The sequence below is a fragment of the Agelaius phoeniceus genome, chromosome 3 (assembly GCF_051311805.1).
Source record: "Agelaius phoeniceus isolate bAgePho1 chromosome 3, bAgePho1.hap1, whole genome shotgun sequence".
NCBI classification, from domain to species: domain Eukaryota; kingdom Metazoa; phylum Chordata; class Aves; order Passeriformes; family Icteridae; genus Agelaius; species Agelaius phoeniceus.
This window is the reverse complement of record NC_135267.1, coordinates 46,485,724-46,502,159: the sequence shown is the minus strand read 5'-3', so window position 1 is coordinate 46,502,159 and position 16,436 is coordinate 46,485,724. Positions and strand designations below refer to the sequence as shown.

Below are 16,436 nucleotides of genomic sequence, written 5' to 3'. Positions count from 1 at the left end.
CTGGGAAGCTGGGGAAAGCTACCAAAGGGAAACAGACACAATCTCTGTTGTTATTTTTTTCTGCCTGTCATTCATAAAGGTGAACTGAGATGAGTCCCAGCCTCAGCTAGTTCATGACACGTGTCCCGAGCAGCAGTGGCCAGGAATGCATTTTTCATCTGTGCAGTGGAAACTTGGCTCTTCCTTTGAGTCCAGGCTCTCAGACTTTTTTGCCTTGAGGTGTTTGTCATGCATCACACAAAGGATCATTTTTAACAGATCATTCACAACTTTGTGACTCTCTTTAAAACACTCTCTCCTGCCTGCAGCTGTTATGCTGATCTGGACTTGTTTTCCCTTGGTGAAAAGAATGATGTGCACTAAGTGTTGGTTTAAGAACAGCCATGAGGGTGTTCTCACTGCAAGATCCTTGCCTGTGATATTTTACTGCAGTGGTGTGGGTGGCACTTAAATTTGTTTGATAAAGCTTGCTGGCTCTCTGAAGGACCAAACTGCAAAAGGCAGGGAGGAAAGGGGCAGAACTGTATAAATTAAAGATAATTTTACTCTGGTGATGATGAATGTTTACAAGATCAATTACCGAATTCTTGAGGTGTTATAACAGCTGTTGTGAAAGGCGATTATCTTGCACTGGCTTTCTTTTGAGGCTTCGTTAAATCTGCATTTATACTCACCCTTCCTTTTTCCTTCAATGTTTCTTCTCTGTGAGCAGAGGAGGAGAAAAATACTGTTGGGTGGTAAATTGTGGTTACTTCCTCTATCAAAATTTCTGTTACAGCTCCTTGTTTTTCAGTTACTGAACATTTAGACTAAGAGAAACTAATTTTAGCATAAGAACAACTAGTTCCAAAATGCTGTGATTTTTAAATCATGCTAAAAATACCAGGGGTCTAATTGAGAGAAGATGATGACTAAATGTAAACCATTGTGTCAGTACAGGTTTCTTTCAAAAACTGTGTTCCTTGAAAAATCTTTATTTAAAGATGTAAAGGACTTCAGTTGTGTTTAAACTTTCTGGCTTGGCAATTACTGCCATCATTGTCAGTTCCTGTTGCATGAAAATGAAATGTCTTTCTCTTCTTTTTAGTCCACAGAGTCTGTCTGTGAAGTTGAAGCTCTTATGGAGAAGATGAAGCAGCTGCAGGAGTGCAGAGATGAAGAAGAAGCCAGCCAAGAAGAGATGGCCACACGTTTTGAAAGAGAGAAGAGAGAAAGCATGTTTGTGTGCTCTTCAGGTAGTGCAGATGTAGTCTGTATTTATTGTATGTATTTATTAAGACTTTTCCCAATTATTTGAAGAAATACTCCTGCAAAAAGGGAAAGAAATGCTATTAGATGTCACACAAACATTACCATTTCTTTGAAGGAATCAGTATTAGAGATGCCTTGTTTTCTTCCAGGAACACTTAAAAGCAAAGTAGTGCCAAGATTTGTGTCTGCTTGCAGACACACCATAACACTCTGACCAAAATTGTGTTTAATAGAAATCTCCAGAAGAAATGGAATCTCTCTCTTGAAAATTTTAGAAATTGCACAGGAGATTTAAGCATCTTGCAAGACGTTCTAAAAACTAGACATTTGACATGCTTTGCTATTTAAGTGTATGAAACGTTACTTTTCAGATGACTGAGAGACAATACTTAATCTTTTACAAATTTAGGCTTGTAATGGGCTCTTCAATACAATTTCCTCTAAGACACAGTTGACATGGGAGTCTCTCTTTTAATAAGCTCTCTGTTTCAAACCAGTTTTCCCCCTGATATTTTTACAGACTTTTGAGTTAGGGGAAAAACATCCCCTAGATTCAGGGGATAGGGTGAAGACTGCAGTACAAGAGAAGGGAGAAAAAAATGTTTGTCTGTAAGAAAAAAACTGAGTGTTTTTTATGGAGTTGCCTCTGAACGCCATAGCTGCAGTCACAGAACTGTACCACAGAATCTTAATACGGCTAATCCAGTGAAAATGTGTTTGATTAAAAAGCACAGAGACCCATTCTTCTGCAGGAGTTTTGCTCATACACTTCCAATTTGTTCTATCCAAATTGTGTGCAATTCTGTTTGACATTAACAGAAGATGAAGAATCTGCAGCAACAAGAGATGTGTCTCGGCACTTTGAGGACACCAGCTATGGTTACAAAGACTTCTCCCGACACGGAATGCACGTGCCCACCTTTCGTGTTCAGGTAAGAGGCTGGGGGCTGCCATCAGGGGGCTCAGGGAACAACCTGTGCCAGATACCAAACCTGGAAATGGCTGTGTTCTCACTGCCCCGTGGGTGAGGCTTAAATCAAGCCAGCAAATGAATGACCCCTACCCCCAGTGGAATACCTGCCCTGGGATCTTTACTAAACTAAAACTCTGGTTCTTCACAAGTTTATTTCTGAAATGCTTCATTCTGCATTTTTACTTATTCTAAGGATTATTCCTGGGAAGACCATGGTTATTCCTTGGTTAATCGTCTTTATCCAGATGTGGGACAACTACTTGATGAGAAGTTTCATATTGCTTATAATCTGACTTACAACACAATGGCCATGCACAAAGATGTGGATACCTCAATGCTAAGACGAGCTATTTGGAACTATATTCATTGTATGTTTGGAATAAGGTCAGTTTTACTCTTTTTATTCTAAACACATTGGCATTTCTTTCTCAGGTTGAACCAGAACTATTTATTAAGCAAACATGCATGTACTTCTAAACATATTTTTGCTTATGGGGGAGGGCCACTAGTGCTACATTTACCCAATAATTTGTTTTGCCATAGGAACTTAGAAACAATGCAAGTGAAATAACTGCTGCTTGAAAATGAAAGTGTTTTTCTTTCAATTCCAAACAGATACGATGATTATGACTATGGTGAAATTAATCAGTTGTTGGACCGCAGCTTTAAAGTTTATATCAAGACTGTGGTTTGCACTCCTGAAAAGACCACAAAAAGAATGTATGATAGCTTCTGGAGACAGTTTGAACACTCTGAGAAGGTACAGTTGGTGTGTGTGCTGAGGGACAGCCCCACATCAGTGTCTCCCTGACAGCCACAGCTTAAGCTTTAGCTGGTGCTCCTGGGTTTCTGCTCACAGTCAAGTCATTGGGAAGTGTTGTGTTCCTGGGCTGAAATAATCTCCCCTTTCCTCATGCCTGTGTGCTGGGTAACAGCTGACATAGACTGGGCAAGTTCTGAGCAGTACAGGGGGTTAGACATGACAATGGTACAGCTTCACCTCAACTGCAGTCAGTACTGCCTGTATCCCAGAGAGGCAGCAAAGTGGTACACAGTCCATTCATCCCTTGGCAGCAGACTTGGAACAGCTCTCTGGCTGGCCCAGGCTCTTTCCAGTCCCCTGGTCCTTCTGGCATGGATAGCTCCAAAAGAGTTTTTTTATCAAAGCCTAAAAGCTCTGCTGCTGGGTTACAGCCTGAATTACACCTCCCATTTCCTGTTATTAACTCCCAGATATTGAATCCATTAAGTTTATGTCCTTCAGTTTTTCTTTGAAAAGGTATTTCTTGGCCTCACTTAAAGTCAATGCTGAAACATAAAGATGCAGAAATCATTAATGCTCATATCATTAAAGGCTCTAATTCTTGATAAAACCCCTTAAAGAAGGGTCCTGTAACTACAATGATTTAATGTTCAAGCAAAACGCTGCCTATGTTTTGGTTAGACTGACTGTGATAGATGAGCTTTCCAAGCACACAAATCCTTCTTTAAAGCCCAAAATTTTGCATCTCCATAGCCATCAAAAGCCAAGACTCATTCACATATGTGTTACTGAATGCAATAACCACACATTCTCACAGACATCATGCAAATGAAACCACACACAGCCCTTACATGCCAGAGCAAACTCACAGCAACCTGCTGTCAGTGAAAAAATACTTTCACACCCTTCCCCCCACAAGTTTCTGATTTCATCCTCAAAGAAATGCAGTAAAGGCATTGAGGAGATGATGTGGGGAACTAAAATTCTTAGCTCCAGTAGCTAGCTGAACACCTGTGTGTCAGGAGAGATAGAGGGTTTATCACACTTGAGAGTTTTTCTGGTGCTTCACCTTTGCCAACCACTCTGTGTTGTTCAGGTGGAAGCTGCCTGTGTGTTTCTCTCTCAGTCCCCAGGGACAAATGTCCTTATCACCTCTGCCTTTGCTATCACCCCCCTCTGCTCCACAGGTACTCACTGCCCTTCTGCCTTTAGTCATTAGCCTCACTGAAACTGAACAAGCTGTGCATATTGTGCTGCCAGAGAAGGAAGGGCTTGTGTGCTTGAAAGCTTGTCTGTTATTTCCAGCTAAACCAGCTGGTCTGCTAAAGGATGATTTCCTCTTCCTATGGCCCTGGCCCTACATAAGTGTGCCCATGGGCCAGTGCCAGACTGTGCCACAGTGCCACAGGGTGTGGCATTGGTTCCTCTGCCCCCCTCAGTGAGCTCCACAGCGAGGTCTGGCTGTGACACGGGCAGTGCTCCCCTGCTGCTGCTGCACAGCACAGTGCCCACAGCCCCCAGGCTTCCTGTGGCTGCAGGTGTGGCAGTGAGCTCGGTGCTAAAGCAGAACTTCTTCTCTCTCTGCAGGTCCATGTAAATTTGCTTCTGGTAGAAGCTCGGATGCAAGCCGAACTACTTTATGCTCTGAGAGCTATTACTCGCTATATGACCTGATGTCTCTGGCTGCCTGTCGACGTTGGAATGTTCTGCAGCTGCAGTATGGCAGAGGAAGATACAAAGCCTCAGGACCAACAGTAGCTATAAGTTAAGATGCCCATTGTGCCATAACTCCTTTAGTTTCAGCTATTTCCATGTTTGGAATATCATTGCTGCCGCTGGGCAGCGAACGCTTGGCAGTTGACAGACAGGGTTGTGCAGAAGTGCTGCCTGCTCATGGTATTTTGGCTTTAGACAGCCCGGGACATTCTCTGAACTTGTGGCAATATAGCAAACCATAGATACATAGATCTTGTGTTAAGGCAAATACTGCGGGAGTCAGAGTGTGAAAAGAACTGGGACTTGATGGCATTTGCTTTCCCTACGAGAATAATTCTAGAAAATCTTGATGCTGCTATTTGTGCAGGTGGAGTGAACAGACCCAGGCTGTTCCAGTTGAGCTAGAAGTGAAAGTGAGCACTGCTATTGTCTGAGCCTTTATTGTGTGTGGTTTCAAAAAAGCCTTGTTATTTAGATTCCCCGTTTAATCAGAACTAAACCTCTTCTGTCCACACTGATAATTTGAAAGATAGCAGTCAATTTTCTCAACTAGTTTAGCCTTAAAAACAGGATGTTTGTTCAGCATTATTTCATGAGCTCCAAAGTGCAATGGTCTTCCTATGGAAAGAAGGGGACTGGAGTCCTCAAAGCTTCTTAGAGATCTACCTACACAAAGTGTCAAGTAGCTTCTTGTCCTCCTTTTCATGGATGAACCAAGAAGGAGCTAGGAAAAGGTGTGGGAATGTTGTTCTAGACTGCCAAACAGTCCTACTGTATTACATGCCCAACGCTGGTCTTAATGATTTTTGCAGTTGCTTAAATAACTAGGCTAAAAAACATCTATTTTTAGTAAATCAAAACGTGATTAAAATGCTGACGTTTAATATACAGTGGTTTTGGAGAACACATGAATACTTTTGTATGAGTGTGAATTGCTTTTTAAATCTGTCAGTATTACTGGTATTTTTGAAATAAAGGTAACAACTTTTTCTCTTGGCGTTTTTGTGTGGTTTAACTTTAAGCTTCTGTTCTTACTGGGTGTGAGACCATTTAAAATGTTTGAAACAGTAACTGAGCAAACAGTTAAAATCATGAGCCATGAATTTTTTAACTGAGTCTGAAATGGTGGGAGGAAAAGTTTAAAAACAGAGCTAGAGCTTCACTAACTGTAGTGGGAACACCTCTTCTGTACTGCTGGTATTTTCACCCATTTGGACAAAGCTATCTCAGGCACAAGGTGTGATTCCTGGGGTGTCTGGTGCACGGCCAGGACTGGGACTCGATTATGCTGATGGGTCCTTTCCAACTCAGCTGCTTCTATGATTTTCTGTGATTCTGTGAAATTGATTTTCCCAAGCCCATAAGCAGTCTAATTTCTGTCCCCTGGCCTGGATTTCAGCTCAGACTGGTTTCTTTTTCTACAGAACCTTCTGAGAACAGTTTTAAGTTTACAGTCCAAGAAGCTAAAATATCTAAAAAGATCTAGGGGAGAAAGATTAATAAACTGTCAAAAATTGTGACTAACAGGAAGCATCTGGTGCTTCCTCTTAACTGAAAATACAGGATTTTTGATGTTCCAAAAGCAGAGCAAAACTTTCCTGTCTTAAGGGCATTGTACAGCTGAGCTGGGCCTTTCCAGTCTGTGAACAGTTCCTGCAGCACTTGAGTCTCCAGGTGCTTTCTGAGGTCAAAGGTCGACATGAATTTTTCCAAGAAACCTAAACTGGCCATTTCCATCCTATCTCTCCAGCCACATCCAAGTGCCCTCTCACTTTTCAAGCAGTAAACACTGCAGTGGATCTGTGTGTGAGTGGCTTCATGTGGTCACAGCTGCCATCAGAGCAGAAGCCACAACCTGCAGGCAATCCCAACTCCCTGCCCAGTACTCCTGGGCAGCTCCAAGAGAGCCCCAGCCCGTGGCTGTGGAGTGCAGCAGCCTCTCAGCTGTGGTGCTGGCAGCTCTCCCCAAGGGAGAACAGGAATGGGCTCCTGGACACCAGAGAGCTGCTGCACTGAGGTCTGTGGCAGAGATACCTACCCAAATGGTATAAGAACAGACCTGAAATCCAGCATTCTGGGGCTGCTTCTTACTACTCACAGGTTTTTCTGCAGAGAAAGACAGAGGCTGGTATAGCTAGAAAGGAGGGGTGCTCAAGAGTCCTGTGCCACCCTCTCTTCTCAATCCAGCTCCTGTGAATGTGCCTCTTCCTGTCCAAAGGCCAGAGCTCACACATGGTGGCTGCCCCAGGATCCCCAGCTCTGCCCAGCTGCAGACACAGTACTTGAGGCTCCTGGTTACAGTTTGATTAGCAGTAGCTGACGGAATTAGTGTTGTATTTGAACAAATCTTAATTGCCCAAACACCACCTTGACTTGAGCCAGCCATCAGTATCAGCTGCCTTCTGACTGAGATTCAGCCCTTGTCAATTCTGATTAGTCCTCCTAACAGGGCTTAGCCACAGGGGCCTTTTCCAGTGCCCCCACCCTGCCCTGCACAGCCGGATGTTTGCCTGCCTTGCTGTGACACAAATGCCAGGAACAAATGCCTCCAGCTTCTTCCCCACAGGGACTACTTACCCAGCATCCTTTCTTTAATACTCTCTCAAAGCAAATCCATTCTTTTCTCCCAGAAACAAATGGGACATTGAAACCATTTATCTTCCCTTCAACTTCAGCTAAAATTAAAATGGCAAAAGAAGGGATGATAATTGAGATATTTTTGAGCTGAGCAGAGCTGTTGTTGGAGCCAAACCACACGGAATGCCGAGCACTTCTCTCCTGTGGATCGGCCTCTGTGACAGAGGCCGCCACCACACAAGCTCCCAAAGCAGGGCTGAGCCTTGCTGGGCACAAGTAACACCTGAACAGCTGAGACACAAAGAATAGAGCAAATTTTATCACTTTCACTGAAGTTTTCTCCTCACCACTCCCAAAACCTGGACCATGAAATCTCCCTTTCCCTGCCCCATAAAAGCAGGGATCTAAACTAGGAAAGAAGTCTTGCTGCCCTTCTACCATGGTGCTACTTCCCAGCCTCTCTCTCTCCTCCCCTGGAAGCAGAGGTCTGGGCACTACCAAAGGCAGAGAGAGCAGTGCCACTGAGGGAGGAGCTATGAATCCCTGCCTCCCAACAAATTTCTCCAGCCTCTCCCAGCACCGCCAGGCTGGAGCTGCTCCTGCTGCAGGGCCCAGTGTGATGCTGCTGGCCCAGAGGAGCCTGGCAGCTCCTGCCCAGCTGTTCATTCCCAGTAATCTGAGGTCAGCAAAGAGAGAAATGGGTCAGGGCTGTGCAGCTCCCTGTGGCCAACTGGGCTGTGAACGCTGGAGGCCGGCAATGCACCTGCTGCGCTAATCCATGGCCTACAGGGACTTTTACATGCTGGAAGGATGAAACTGAGCAATAAACAAGGCAGCAGCAGGAAGGAGGAACAGGGAGAAAGAGGCTGTTATGGCCCCACAGATGGAGACATAGGTTCAGGGGAGACAGCTGGCCAAGAAGTCTGAGAAGTAGAGGCACACAGGCAGCTCCTGGGAGTGTGGGACCAACTGAAAGAAGGTAAAATCTTCTCTGACATCAGGGATATGGGTGTTTTGCCTAAAGATGGGAAGTCCCAATTCAAGAAAGACCAGCACAGCTGGGCCTACATCCCACCAGCATCAAGGCAGCAGCTGGGTTAGCTGGGATACCCTAGACCCTACCCCCCAGTGTCAGAAGGAAAAGGGGGTGACCTTTCCCTGACCACCAACAGTGTTCAATCTGAAGAGTGAAGCTCATGAAGGAGCACAGGACAATGCCCCAACAGCACCAGGTTACTCTGTCACAGAAGCTCCTTAAGGTAAAAGTGTGTCAAGGTCTGTAGGTGAGATGTGGCTCCTGTCACATAACATTCGTTTGCACAACATTTTTGGTACCACAGAGGTCCAAGTACTCACTCAAAACTTCCTTTTTAAAAATTAGAAGTTCAGCAAATATTTTTCCAGTGAAGAAACAATGCAATTACTAGACAAGTCACAGTGAACAGCTGCTGCATCAGCTCAGGTATATTGTAAAAAATAATTACACATGCAAAGATTTCATACAAGCTCTTCAGAAGATAGAATCCAGTATATAAATGCCAGGCTTTTCTGACTTTTTTTTAGAATAGTCATGCTCTCCAACAAGCTTACCACTGGCAATGTACAGGTATATTAGAAATATACAGAGTTTACCTGATAAAAACACCCCAACTGATTAAAATGGAGTGATAGACTCAGCTGGAAGAGTGATGGCTTTGAATTCTGTCAAGAAGCTTTGCTGCCACGGGTTTGAACTCTCTTTCCCAATATATTCTTTGGCAGTCCTTTATATCTTTGTCAAGGCTGCACTCCAACTCTACCTCTTCATCTGTAATCAAGGAAATACTGTCATCAGTTTCAAATAAAAATACATTCAACTACATATTTTGTGACACATGCAGCTTACCAGCTGTGTATGCTGATGGCTTAAAAACAACTGCACTTGAGATAAGTTAAGCATCACTGTCTGAGGTCTTAGATTTAATTGAAAATAAAGGATGGTAAGGTCAGTAGGAGAGTGAAAATGGTACTGCAAGTTCTTTTATTCTCACAGCTCACGGGTGTCTCTGAGACAAAAACTGTCTCTGAGACTGATCATTTATTGTGACTGTCAGTCTGGAAAGTACCCAGGGTTTAATATTGCCCACAGCAATTTTGCTGAGGTAAGCAATCCATTCATCTAACTACAACTATGTTTTTCCTGTCCCAAATTGCTCTGCTAATCTGGAGACTCTTTCAAACTCTACCTACTCTCACACTGAAGGAACTTGAACCACACTGGTTACTGGATTTACTGATGCCCTCCCTTCCTCACAGATTTCAAAAATAAAACAACAGGACAGTCTTTATTCAAGACAATGTTAGGAATGAAAGGAAGTCATCAGTCATTTTTTCCCCTTCCATTTTGCTTAGCACTGGATGTGGCAAAGAGACAAACTCTTAGAGAAAATACAAATCAGTCTGCAACCAGAAGCATTCTCCTGAATCAGGAATCCACAAACACAACGGATAATGCTGAATGTTTTCACACAGTTTAACAGAAGGATATTTGATAGGATTTAGGCCACAAACAAACCTAATATGAAGGTAGAATCCTGCTCCAAATGGGCAATACTTAATCCTTGGCCTACACTATGAAAAAGCACCAGATTCACAATGTGTTAAATAAATAACTCTTTAAGGGAGCTAATTGCACGGTCACAGCAGGTAAAAGCAACTTGGGGCTAAAGAGAAACTTCAGTTACCCACATTTTGAATCAAACTTTATGTAGAAAAGAGATGCTCCAAGAGCAGTTACTCCCATCCAAAAGCATGCCAAGGTGCCTGTGCAGATCAGATGGCCTGAGCTGAGACAGGTATGAAGGAGCAAAAGACATTCCTGTGTGTCATTTCCAGCTCACACAAAGCTACCAGCAACTGCAAACAAGTGGATCCTCTGCCACTACACTGCAACTACCAAAATTAAACAGAGGCTGATGGTGAGAAAGATTCCAAAAGGGGTTCTACGTAAGGAGATGACATTTAGAGTCTTTCCATAATAAAATAAAGAGGAAAAGAACACCCATTCTTTCAAGAAAGATGTCATACCTCTGCAGGAAGAAAGCTTGTAATCAGAGATAAAATCCAGCCTCTGACATCAAATCTATATTTGATGATGTCACAGGATAATTTAGGTTGGAAAAAACCTCTGGAGCAGAGTCACCATGTATCAGCTTGCTCTAGTCTGTGTTGAGTACTGAACACCTTCTAGGGCAGCAGCCTGTTCCAGTGCTTAACTCCTGCTACAATGGAAATCTCTTTTCCTAATGCTTAATTGGAATTTTGTCTTATTGCAACCTGTGCCCATTAGCTCTTGTCCTGTCAATGGCACAGTAACCCAACATACCTAAAATCAATCTCAGCAGCAGAGAAGCCAGAGACCCTAAAGTGGAAAATAAGGGATTATGGGATTTGTTTTCAAGGAGAATTGCCTTGCCTACTCCTGCTTTTTTCTACCCAAATTAACTCTGTTCAAACACAGACTGAGAGGCATTTCTCCCTTTTATTAGACAGCTGTGCTCCCCAGAAGTCGACTGAATATTTATGGAATCACTGAGGTCGAGAATTCCAGCCTACAAGAACAAGGGTCAGAAGCAGTTCAAAGCTGAAGTGTTGGACTGAAGCAGTAAATTTCCCAAAGCAGAACGTGAGTAACGCTGTGGATCAGCGAGGATCAGTGTTCCGCATGCAAGCTGTGCATCCTCAGATAATTTAATTTTCCCACGACTCTCCTCAAAAACCAGCAATATTGGGTCCTGGCCAAAGAGCATATGTGCTGGCTGCAAGCCCAGGAACAAGACAAACACAGTGGGCCTGCATACTGTGGGGGAAACTGGAGCCTGGAGTGCTGACTCCTGCAGTCTGCAAGGGCTGCCCATCCTTGAAACACCAGCAAGACAGGGGCTGGCAGCCCTGGAAGCTCTGTCATGTCAGGTAAGAGTTCACATGGACTGAGATTCCAAAATAACCTCCTGGAATTGACAGTGGAGGTAAAAGTCAGCATAAGAAAAAGTCTGGAGGGAGAGGGAGAAACGATTTTCAGTGAATGACCAAAGAGAAGAATGTTCCCAAGACAGAAGCTCATCTCCATCGCTGCCTGTGAGGGCCTGGGCCAAGGCAAAGCTGCTGCCAGGGGCCTGGGAACAGCAGCCTCCAGGAGCTCTGAGCCAGCAGAGTGACATGAAAGTCAAGCAGCTGAAAGAAGGTGAATGACAAGTGCCATTGGAAAGCAGGGCCACTGCATCCCAGGCTGCTGGGATCAGGCAGGGAGAAAGAAAAACAAATAGTGCCCTTTGTCCAGCCTTTCTCTTGGGCACAACATCTTTCCAGGCCACTTCCATTCCCTTTTGCTTCCCTGTATCTTTTGTCATCCTGTGCCAGATGGGGAAGGGAAAAATAAAGGGGAGGAGGCCAAGCACAGCAGGTGAAGAGAGGTGTCTGCTGTGCCATGCTCCACTTTTTCCGCTTCCTGAGGGTGTGCTGACGCTCAAGTACAGTTCACTGGCTGTCAGCAGTTGCCTCCTGCTTCCTGAATGATAGAATCAGAGCAATGACGGTTCAAGGCTGTTACTGGACACAATGGGAGGAGGAAGATGCAACACAATATCAACCAGCTGCTATTACTAAGATTTGTTGGCTCTCTGCACACAGAGGAACCAGATCCAATGAATAAGATGTGCTTTTTCTACAGCTCCTCTTCATACTACAGTGTGAAGAATGACTGGCCTTCTGATTTAATTCTAACCTGTTCCTAATTAATTACCATTACAGCAGCATTGCAATCACAACTGTAACTGCAATTGCAATTGTACACAAACTTCCAGTTGATGAAAGTTATACTGTTCACTGAGAGTTACAACTGCTATCCAGCCTGGACTTTGCAGTCAAATCAATTGCTTCAATAAGGAGTGTTAAATGCAGAGGAAAACATAAGCATGTACTCTCTAAAACAAAGATATATATACCTCTCCATGTGTGCCAGAAAATTCAAGCATGATTGTGGCTGTAAAGTTTGCAGATCTCTTGCAGAATGTTGAAAAGTGCAGCAATAAACTTGAAACACTGCTATTTTCAGATAAATAGATGGAATTACTGCACGCATTAAGATAAAGTCCATCATAGCAAGGAATGTAATACAAGGAACTATTACAGCAGTGAATATCAGTAATTCTGCTGTAACTGGAAAAAAATCCTCACAAATCCACCCACTTTTCTGATTGTCTACAATGAAAGAGACTGTGAGATCTCACGTTCTGTCTGGGTCTGACAGTAAGTATACATCTTTAATCAATTTCCAATTAAAATCATATCACATATAGTTAGTTTCCTTCAATTTGATTTATATTTTAAAGATTTTTTAAAGATAATTGCAAGTGATCTACCCAAAATAAAATCATAAGCAAAGCAGTGCTCAAAAACTAAAGGAGGAAAATTACATATACTGACTGCAGGACTATTACACAGCCACTGAACTATGTAAAATTTGAAGCAAAAGTAAATGCCCAGATGAAAAGATGCCACTGGGTAAGCATCTTTTCATCTTTAAAGCATCATCTTCATCATTAAGTAAATCAAGGTTTTTACATTAACCTTTCAGCCTTGTGAAGCAATGAGCACACCTTTCCTGGCCTTATGGAACAGATGAGAAATTGTCAGGATGTTGTCCTTGCCCACAAGGAGACCATGGAGAGACAAGAAAGGTGGCCAGGCAGGAAAGTCAGCCCGCTGCACCCCAGAAATGCCACAATGCCCAGGGAGCCCAGCGTGTGCTGCACAGGGACCACTGTGCTGCTGCACAGCCCACACTGGCCAGCCACTGAAAGCTGCAGCACAGACTTCCCACCCAAACTCATCCTGCATTGATTTTGCTCCTTCTGTGTCTTTTATTGAGGAAAAGAGCCCAAGGCTGGGAGTCTCACCCAGAAGTGCTATGAGCAGCATCAGCAGGGTGTTGGTGTTCCCTCCAAAGCAGGAGGCCGCGCTCGCCGTGTTCTCGCTGTAGTTCCACAGGGTTTTGCAGATCAAACATGAGAGCTGCCAGTCTGCTGGCCCAAAGTCTTGTAAGCAGTCAATCAACCTGTGGGTACCAAACAAAACCAGTGCTTTGTTCTATGGAATTTACTCCTGAGCTCTTGAAAATCTGGCAGTCTAGAAATGTAAGCAAGCTCCGTGGAAGTTTGCAGGAAAATTCTATGTTAATAAACATCAGATGCTACTTTCTTCCTCAGTAACTTCCCCCTTTTTATTAAGTATAGTTCCCCAAGCATGTGGACATGCCTTTTGTCTACACATGTGTCTGCCTGCCTGCAGGCTGCCCACCCTCTGTAACTTTCTAACCCAAATGACCAATTTCACTCACATACTTTGCAAATGTAACCATTTCAAGGACACTAAAATTCCATCAAATTTCATTACAGTATGTGACTGTCCCAAATCTGTGACTACCACTAAAGCAGAGATTGCAAACCAAGCCAAACTTTATCAGGCACCAATGATTCATCTGGAAAAGGTGGTGGGGAATGCAGAAAAAGCTTCAGTCAGAATATCCATCTTACTACACATCAGATCATCTCACCAAAAAAACAAATCCAAAGGAATCTGCTATTTCCATGATCAAAGAATTACCTTTCACAGTCAGTGAAGCCTCACAATGTTGTCGATCTCACCCATTCTTGCATTTCCTCTCAGAAATGCCTGTTTTACTAAGGTGTCCCTTAAGTGAGAGTAATCTTTCACTGCTGTTCTCTTCTGCAGCCTTAGGAACCCCTCCTTCCCTCACTTCTACAGTTCACAGAGAGATTTATAATCTGCTGAATAGTAAAGGATAACTACTATATTCAAGTATGGCTGGAAATATCAGTCATTGAAGACCACCCAAAAAGAGGTTTGCTTTTTTCCTCCTCTCTGAAGGCAGTCATTGTGGAAAAACAGGAGGCATCTAATGAAAAGCCAAAAAAACTTGCCCTAATTTTTTTTAATGTAACTCTCTGAAAAGACTAATTCCCTATTTTCTTTGGGCAACTATATAGTGGTACAATAACCTCAGTTCCAAAAAATTAGAGCTGCTTTGGCACTGTCAGGATGATCTCCTTAACAATCACTTCCAAATTCTCTAGATTCATTCCAGGCTGTTTTTTGTTCCTTCCCTCACTAATTTTCAGACACAGTATAGAAAATTCTGAATTTATATGGCTCTATAGGCTACAGAATATTCTATATTATAGAAATTTCTCACATTTATTATTCAATTTGCCAGCAACTTCTTTTTATTCTCCTTTTCCAGCTTTATATTGTAAGTTAACTAGAACGTGGGAAGGAAGGATGAGAAGACTATGCATTGTTTACAGTGTATAAAAAAGTAATTATATGATGTATGAACAGGAAAGCATTTCAAAGTCAGGCATATTGTTTCATAACTGTGGGCTGTACCAACTGCTTTACAAGCACAGGAACATGATCTTTCATGTTGCTCCAATTAAGCTGGATCCGCTATTATCTGAACATCAAAGCCACAAGTGTTGCATCCACGGTGCTTTTTCAAGGTCTAATATCCCTTACAATGTTACAGTGCCCTTAACTTGAAAGTCCCAGAGAGAGGAGACCCAGGAGTTTTTCCCTGCAGAGCTTGCCTACATCAGGAAGTTTTCCCTACAGAACCAAGTGGTTACAAAAATTGCAAGGGACCATCTGGTTTGTAATTTCTTGAAGTACCTTCACACCTGCCTCAGATGCACACTGACCCTGCTGTTCACTGTAGCCCACCTAGGACCCAGTTAAGCCAAGCTCAAGCAGCTGCTGCAAAGCCAGGCTTTAGTTGCTTTCTTCTATGGTACCCTCTGCTGTGTAGATCACAGAGGGTGTTTGGGAGACTTTTCTGTAGGGTTTGGCTCTTATGAAAGGCTGGTTCTCAAAGAACTTTAGATACTAAGTATCTACTATGCTGGCATCTTTATTACAAGCTACTGGCCCCAGAAAAAAAAAATCCAATTAAAACTTTTTGGCCAAACTACTCAAAATTACTTTTCTCAAGCACAATCAGGAACTTACTTTCCAATTCCTCCTTCTTCCATGAGAAAAGCTCGTTTGTTCTCATCTACTGTGAGATTGAGCAGAACTCCACAGGCAGGAAAACAGACCTCTCGGTCCTTGGAATCCAGCAAAGCAATCACAAACTTGTATACTGGATTGTAAAAAGGAAACAATATTACCAGGAAGATGGATTTACCATACAAGTAGGATTACAACACACTTATTAGAATGCAGTCAAATGCAGGCTACCCTATCCAAAAATTCACCCTTGTAGCATATTACTGTGACATTTGTAGAGGAGGCACATGACAGAGCAACATTATGCTGAACACCAGTTCCTTCAAAACAACAAACCAGAAATTCTAGTAATAAAAATACACCAAAGAAATGTGGAAATCCCATCAGAAGTTGACCAAACTGAATTGAAGCTTATTTCTTAAAAGTATCACCTCCCTTTCCATCCCAGAGTCAGCAGAAACGGCAAGGATTTGGCATCTGGCACTCAGAGGGGGAAGTTCTTTCCCCTGTGAGTGCAGGGTTGTCCCAGACTGCACCAAGTCCAGCCCTGGGCTCCAGTGGGAGCAGCATCCACAGCACCTGCTGGCACTGACTGTGGAGCTGTGCAGCCAGCCCCAGCCAGGGAGTGGGAGCTGGGCTGGCCTCTCTCAGAGGAAGCCTCTCTGCAATTCCTGAGCTTGGCACACCAACACCACTGTCTCTCCAGCTGGAAAACTTAGTCCTTTAACTGAGACTGTTCACCAGGAACCAGCTCCCAAGAGTCACTTCTCCCTTCATTTATGGTGATGTGCCACCCTTGGAATAAAGAGTTGCATATTGTGACACGATCACCTCACTTTCAGCAGCAAGAGGCAGAGGAAAAAAAAAATTTACAATGAAGTGGTGTCTAAGCTGATGACACACCTTCTGTGGATAGCAAGGAGTTGCCATTTTCCCCAAAGCTCTTCAGATACACAAAGCAAAAGAACTTGAGAAGACTTGTACCCTACTTCACCCCGAGGCAAACAGGAGGTCTTTGCTGAGGCAGTCAAATCCAAGCCACATGTTACAAAGTGCTAACAAGCTGTCAACTGTGGGAATCAAAAATCTGAG

The 16,436-nt window shown here is 43.4% G+C and overlaps 2 protein-coding genes across 11 annotated transcripts in view; one reads left to right on the top strand and one right to left on the bottom strand.

Moving 5' to 3' along the window:
* Window positions 1–5,692, top strand: part of SESN1 (sestrin 1) — a 76,980-nt gene extending 71,288 nt beyond the window's left edge. For all 4 annotated transcript variants that reach the window (XM_054628586.2, XM_054628587.2, XM_077175184.1 and 1 more), the window contains 5 exons: window positions 1,088–1,235; window positions 2,071–2,183; window positions 2,418–2,608; window positions 2,840–2,984; window positions 4,575–5,692. In XM_054628586.2, coding sequence (XP_054484561.1) covers window positions 1,088–1,235; window positions 2,071–2,183; window positions 2,418–2,608; window positions 2,840–2,984; window positions 4,575–4,661 — 684 coding nt within the window. In that variant the 3' untranslated portion in view covers window positions 4,662–5,692. The remainder of the gene's footprint in view (window positions 1–1,087; window positions 1,236–2,070; window positions 2,184–2,417; window positions 2,609–2,839; window positions 2,985–4,574) is intronic.
* Window positions 527–16,436, bottom strand: part of ARMC2 (armadillo repeat containing 2) — a 70,527-nt gene continuing 54,617 nt past the window's right edge. For 3 of the 7 annotated variants that reach the window (XM_077175182.1, XM_077175181.1, XM_077175183.1), the window contains 3 exons: window positions 15,345–15,477; window positions 13,217–13,374; window positions 8,713–9,087 (listed from right to left, as the gene is read on the bottom strand). In XM_077175182.1, the coding sequence (XP_077031297.1) occupies window positions 8,954–9,087; window positions 13,217–13,374; window positions 15,345–15,477 (425 nt within the window). In that variant the 3' untranslated portion in view covers window positions 8,713–8,953. Of the gene's footprint in view, window positions 9,088–13,216; window positions 13,375–15,344; window positions 15,478–16,436 lie in introns of all 7 variants that reach the window. The other 4 variants (XR_013181331.1, XR_013181332.1, XM_077175179.1 and 1 more) reach the window with 4 other exon arrangements.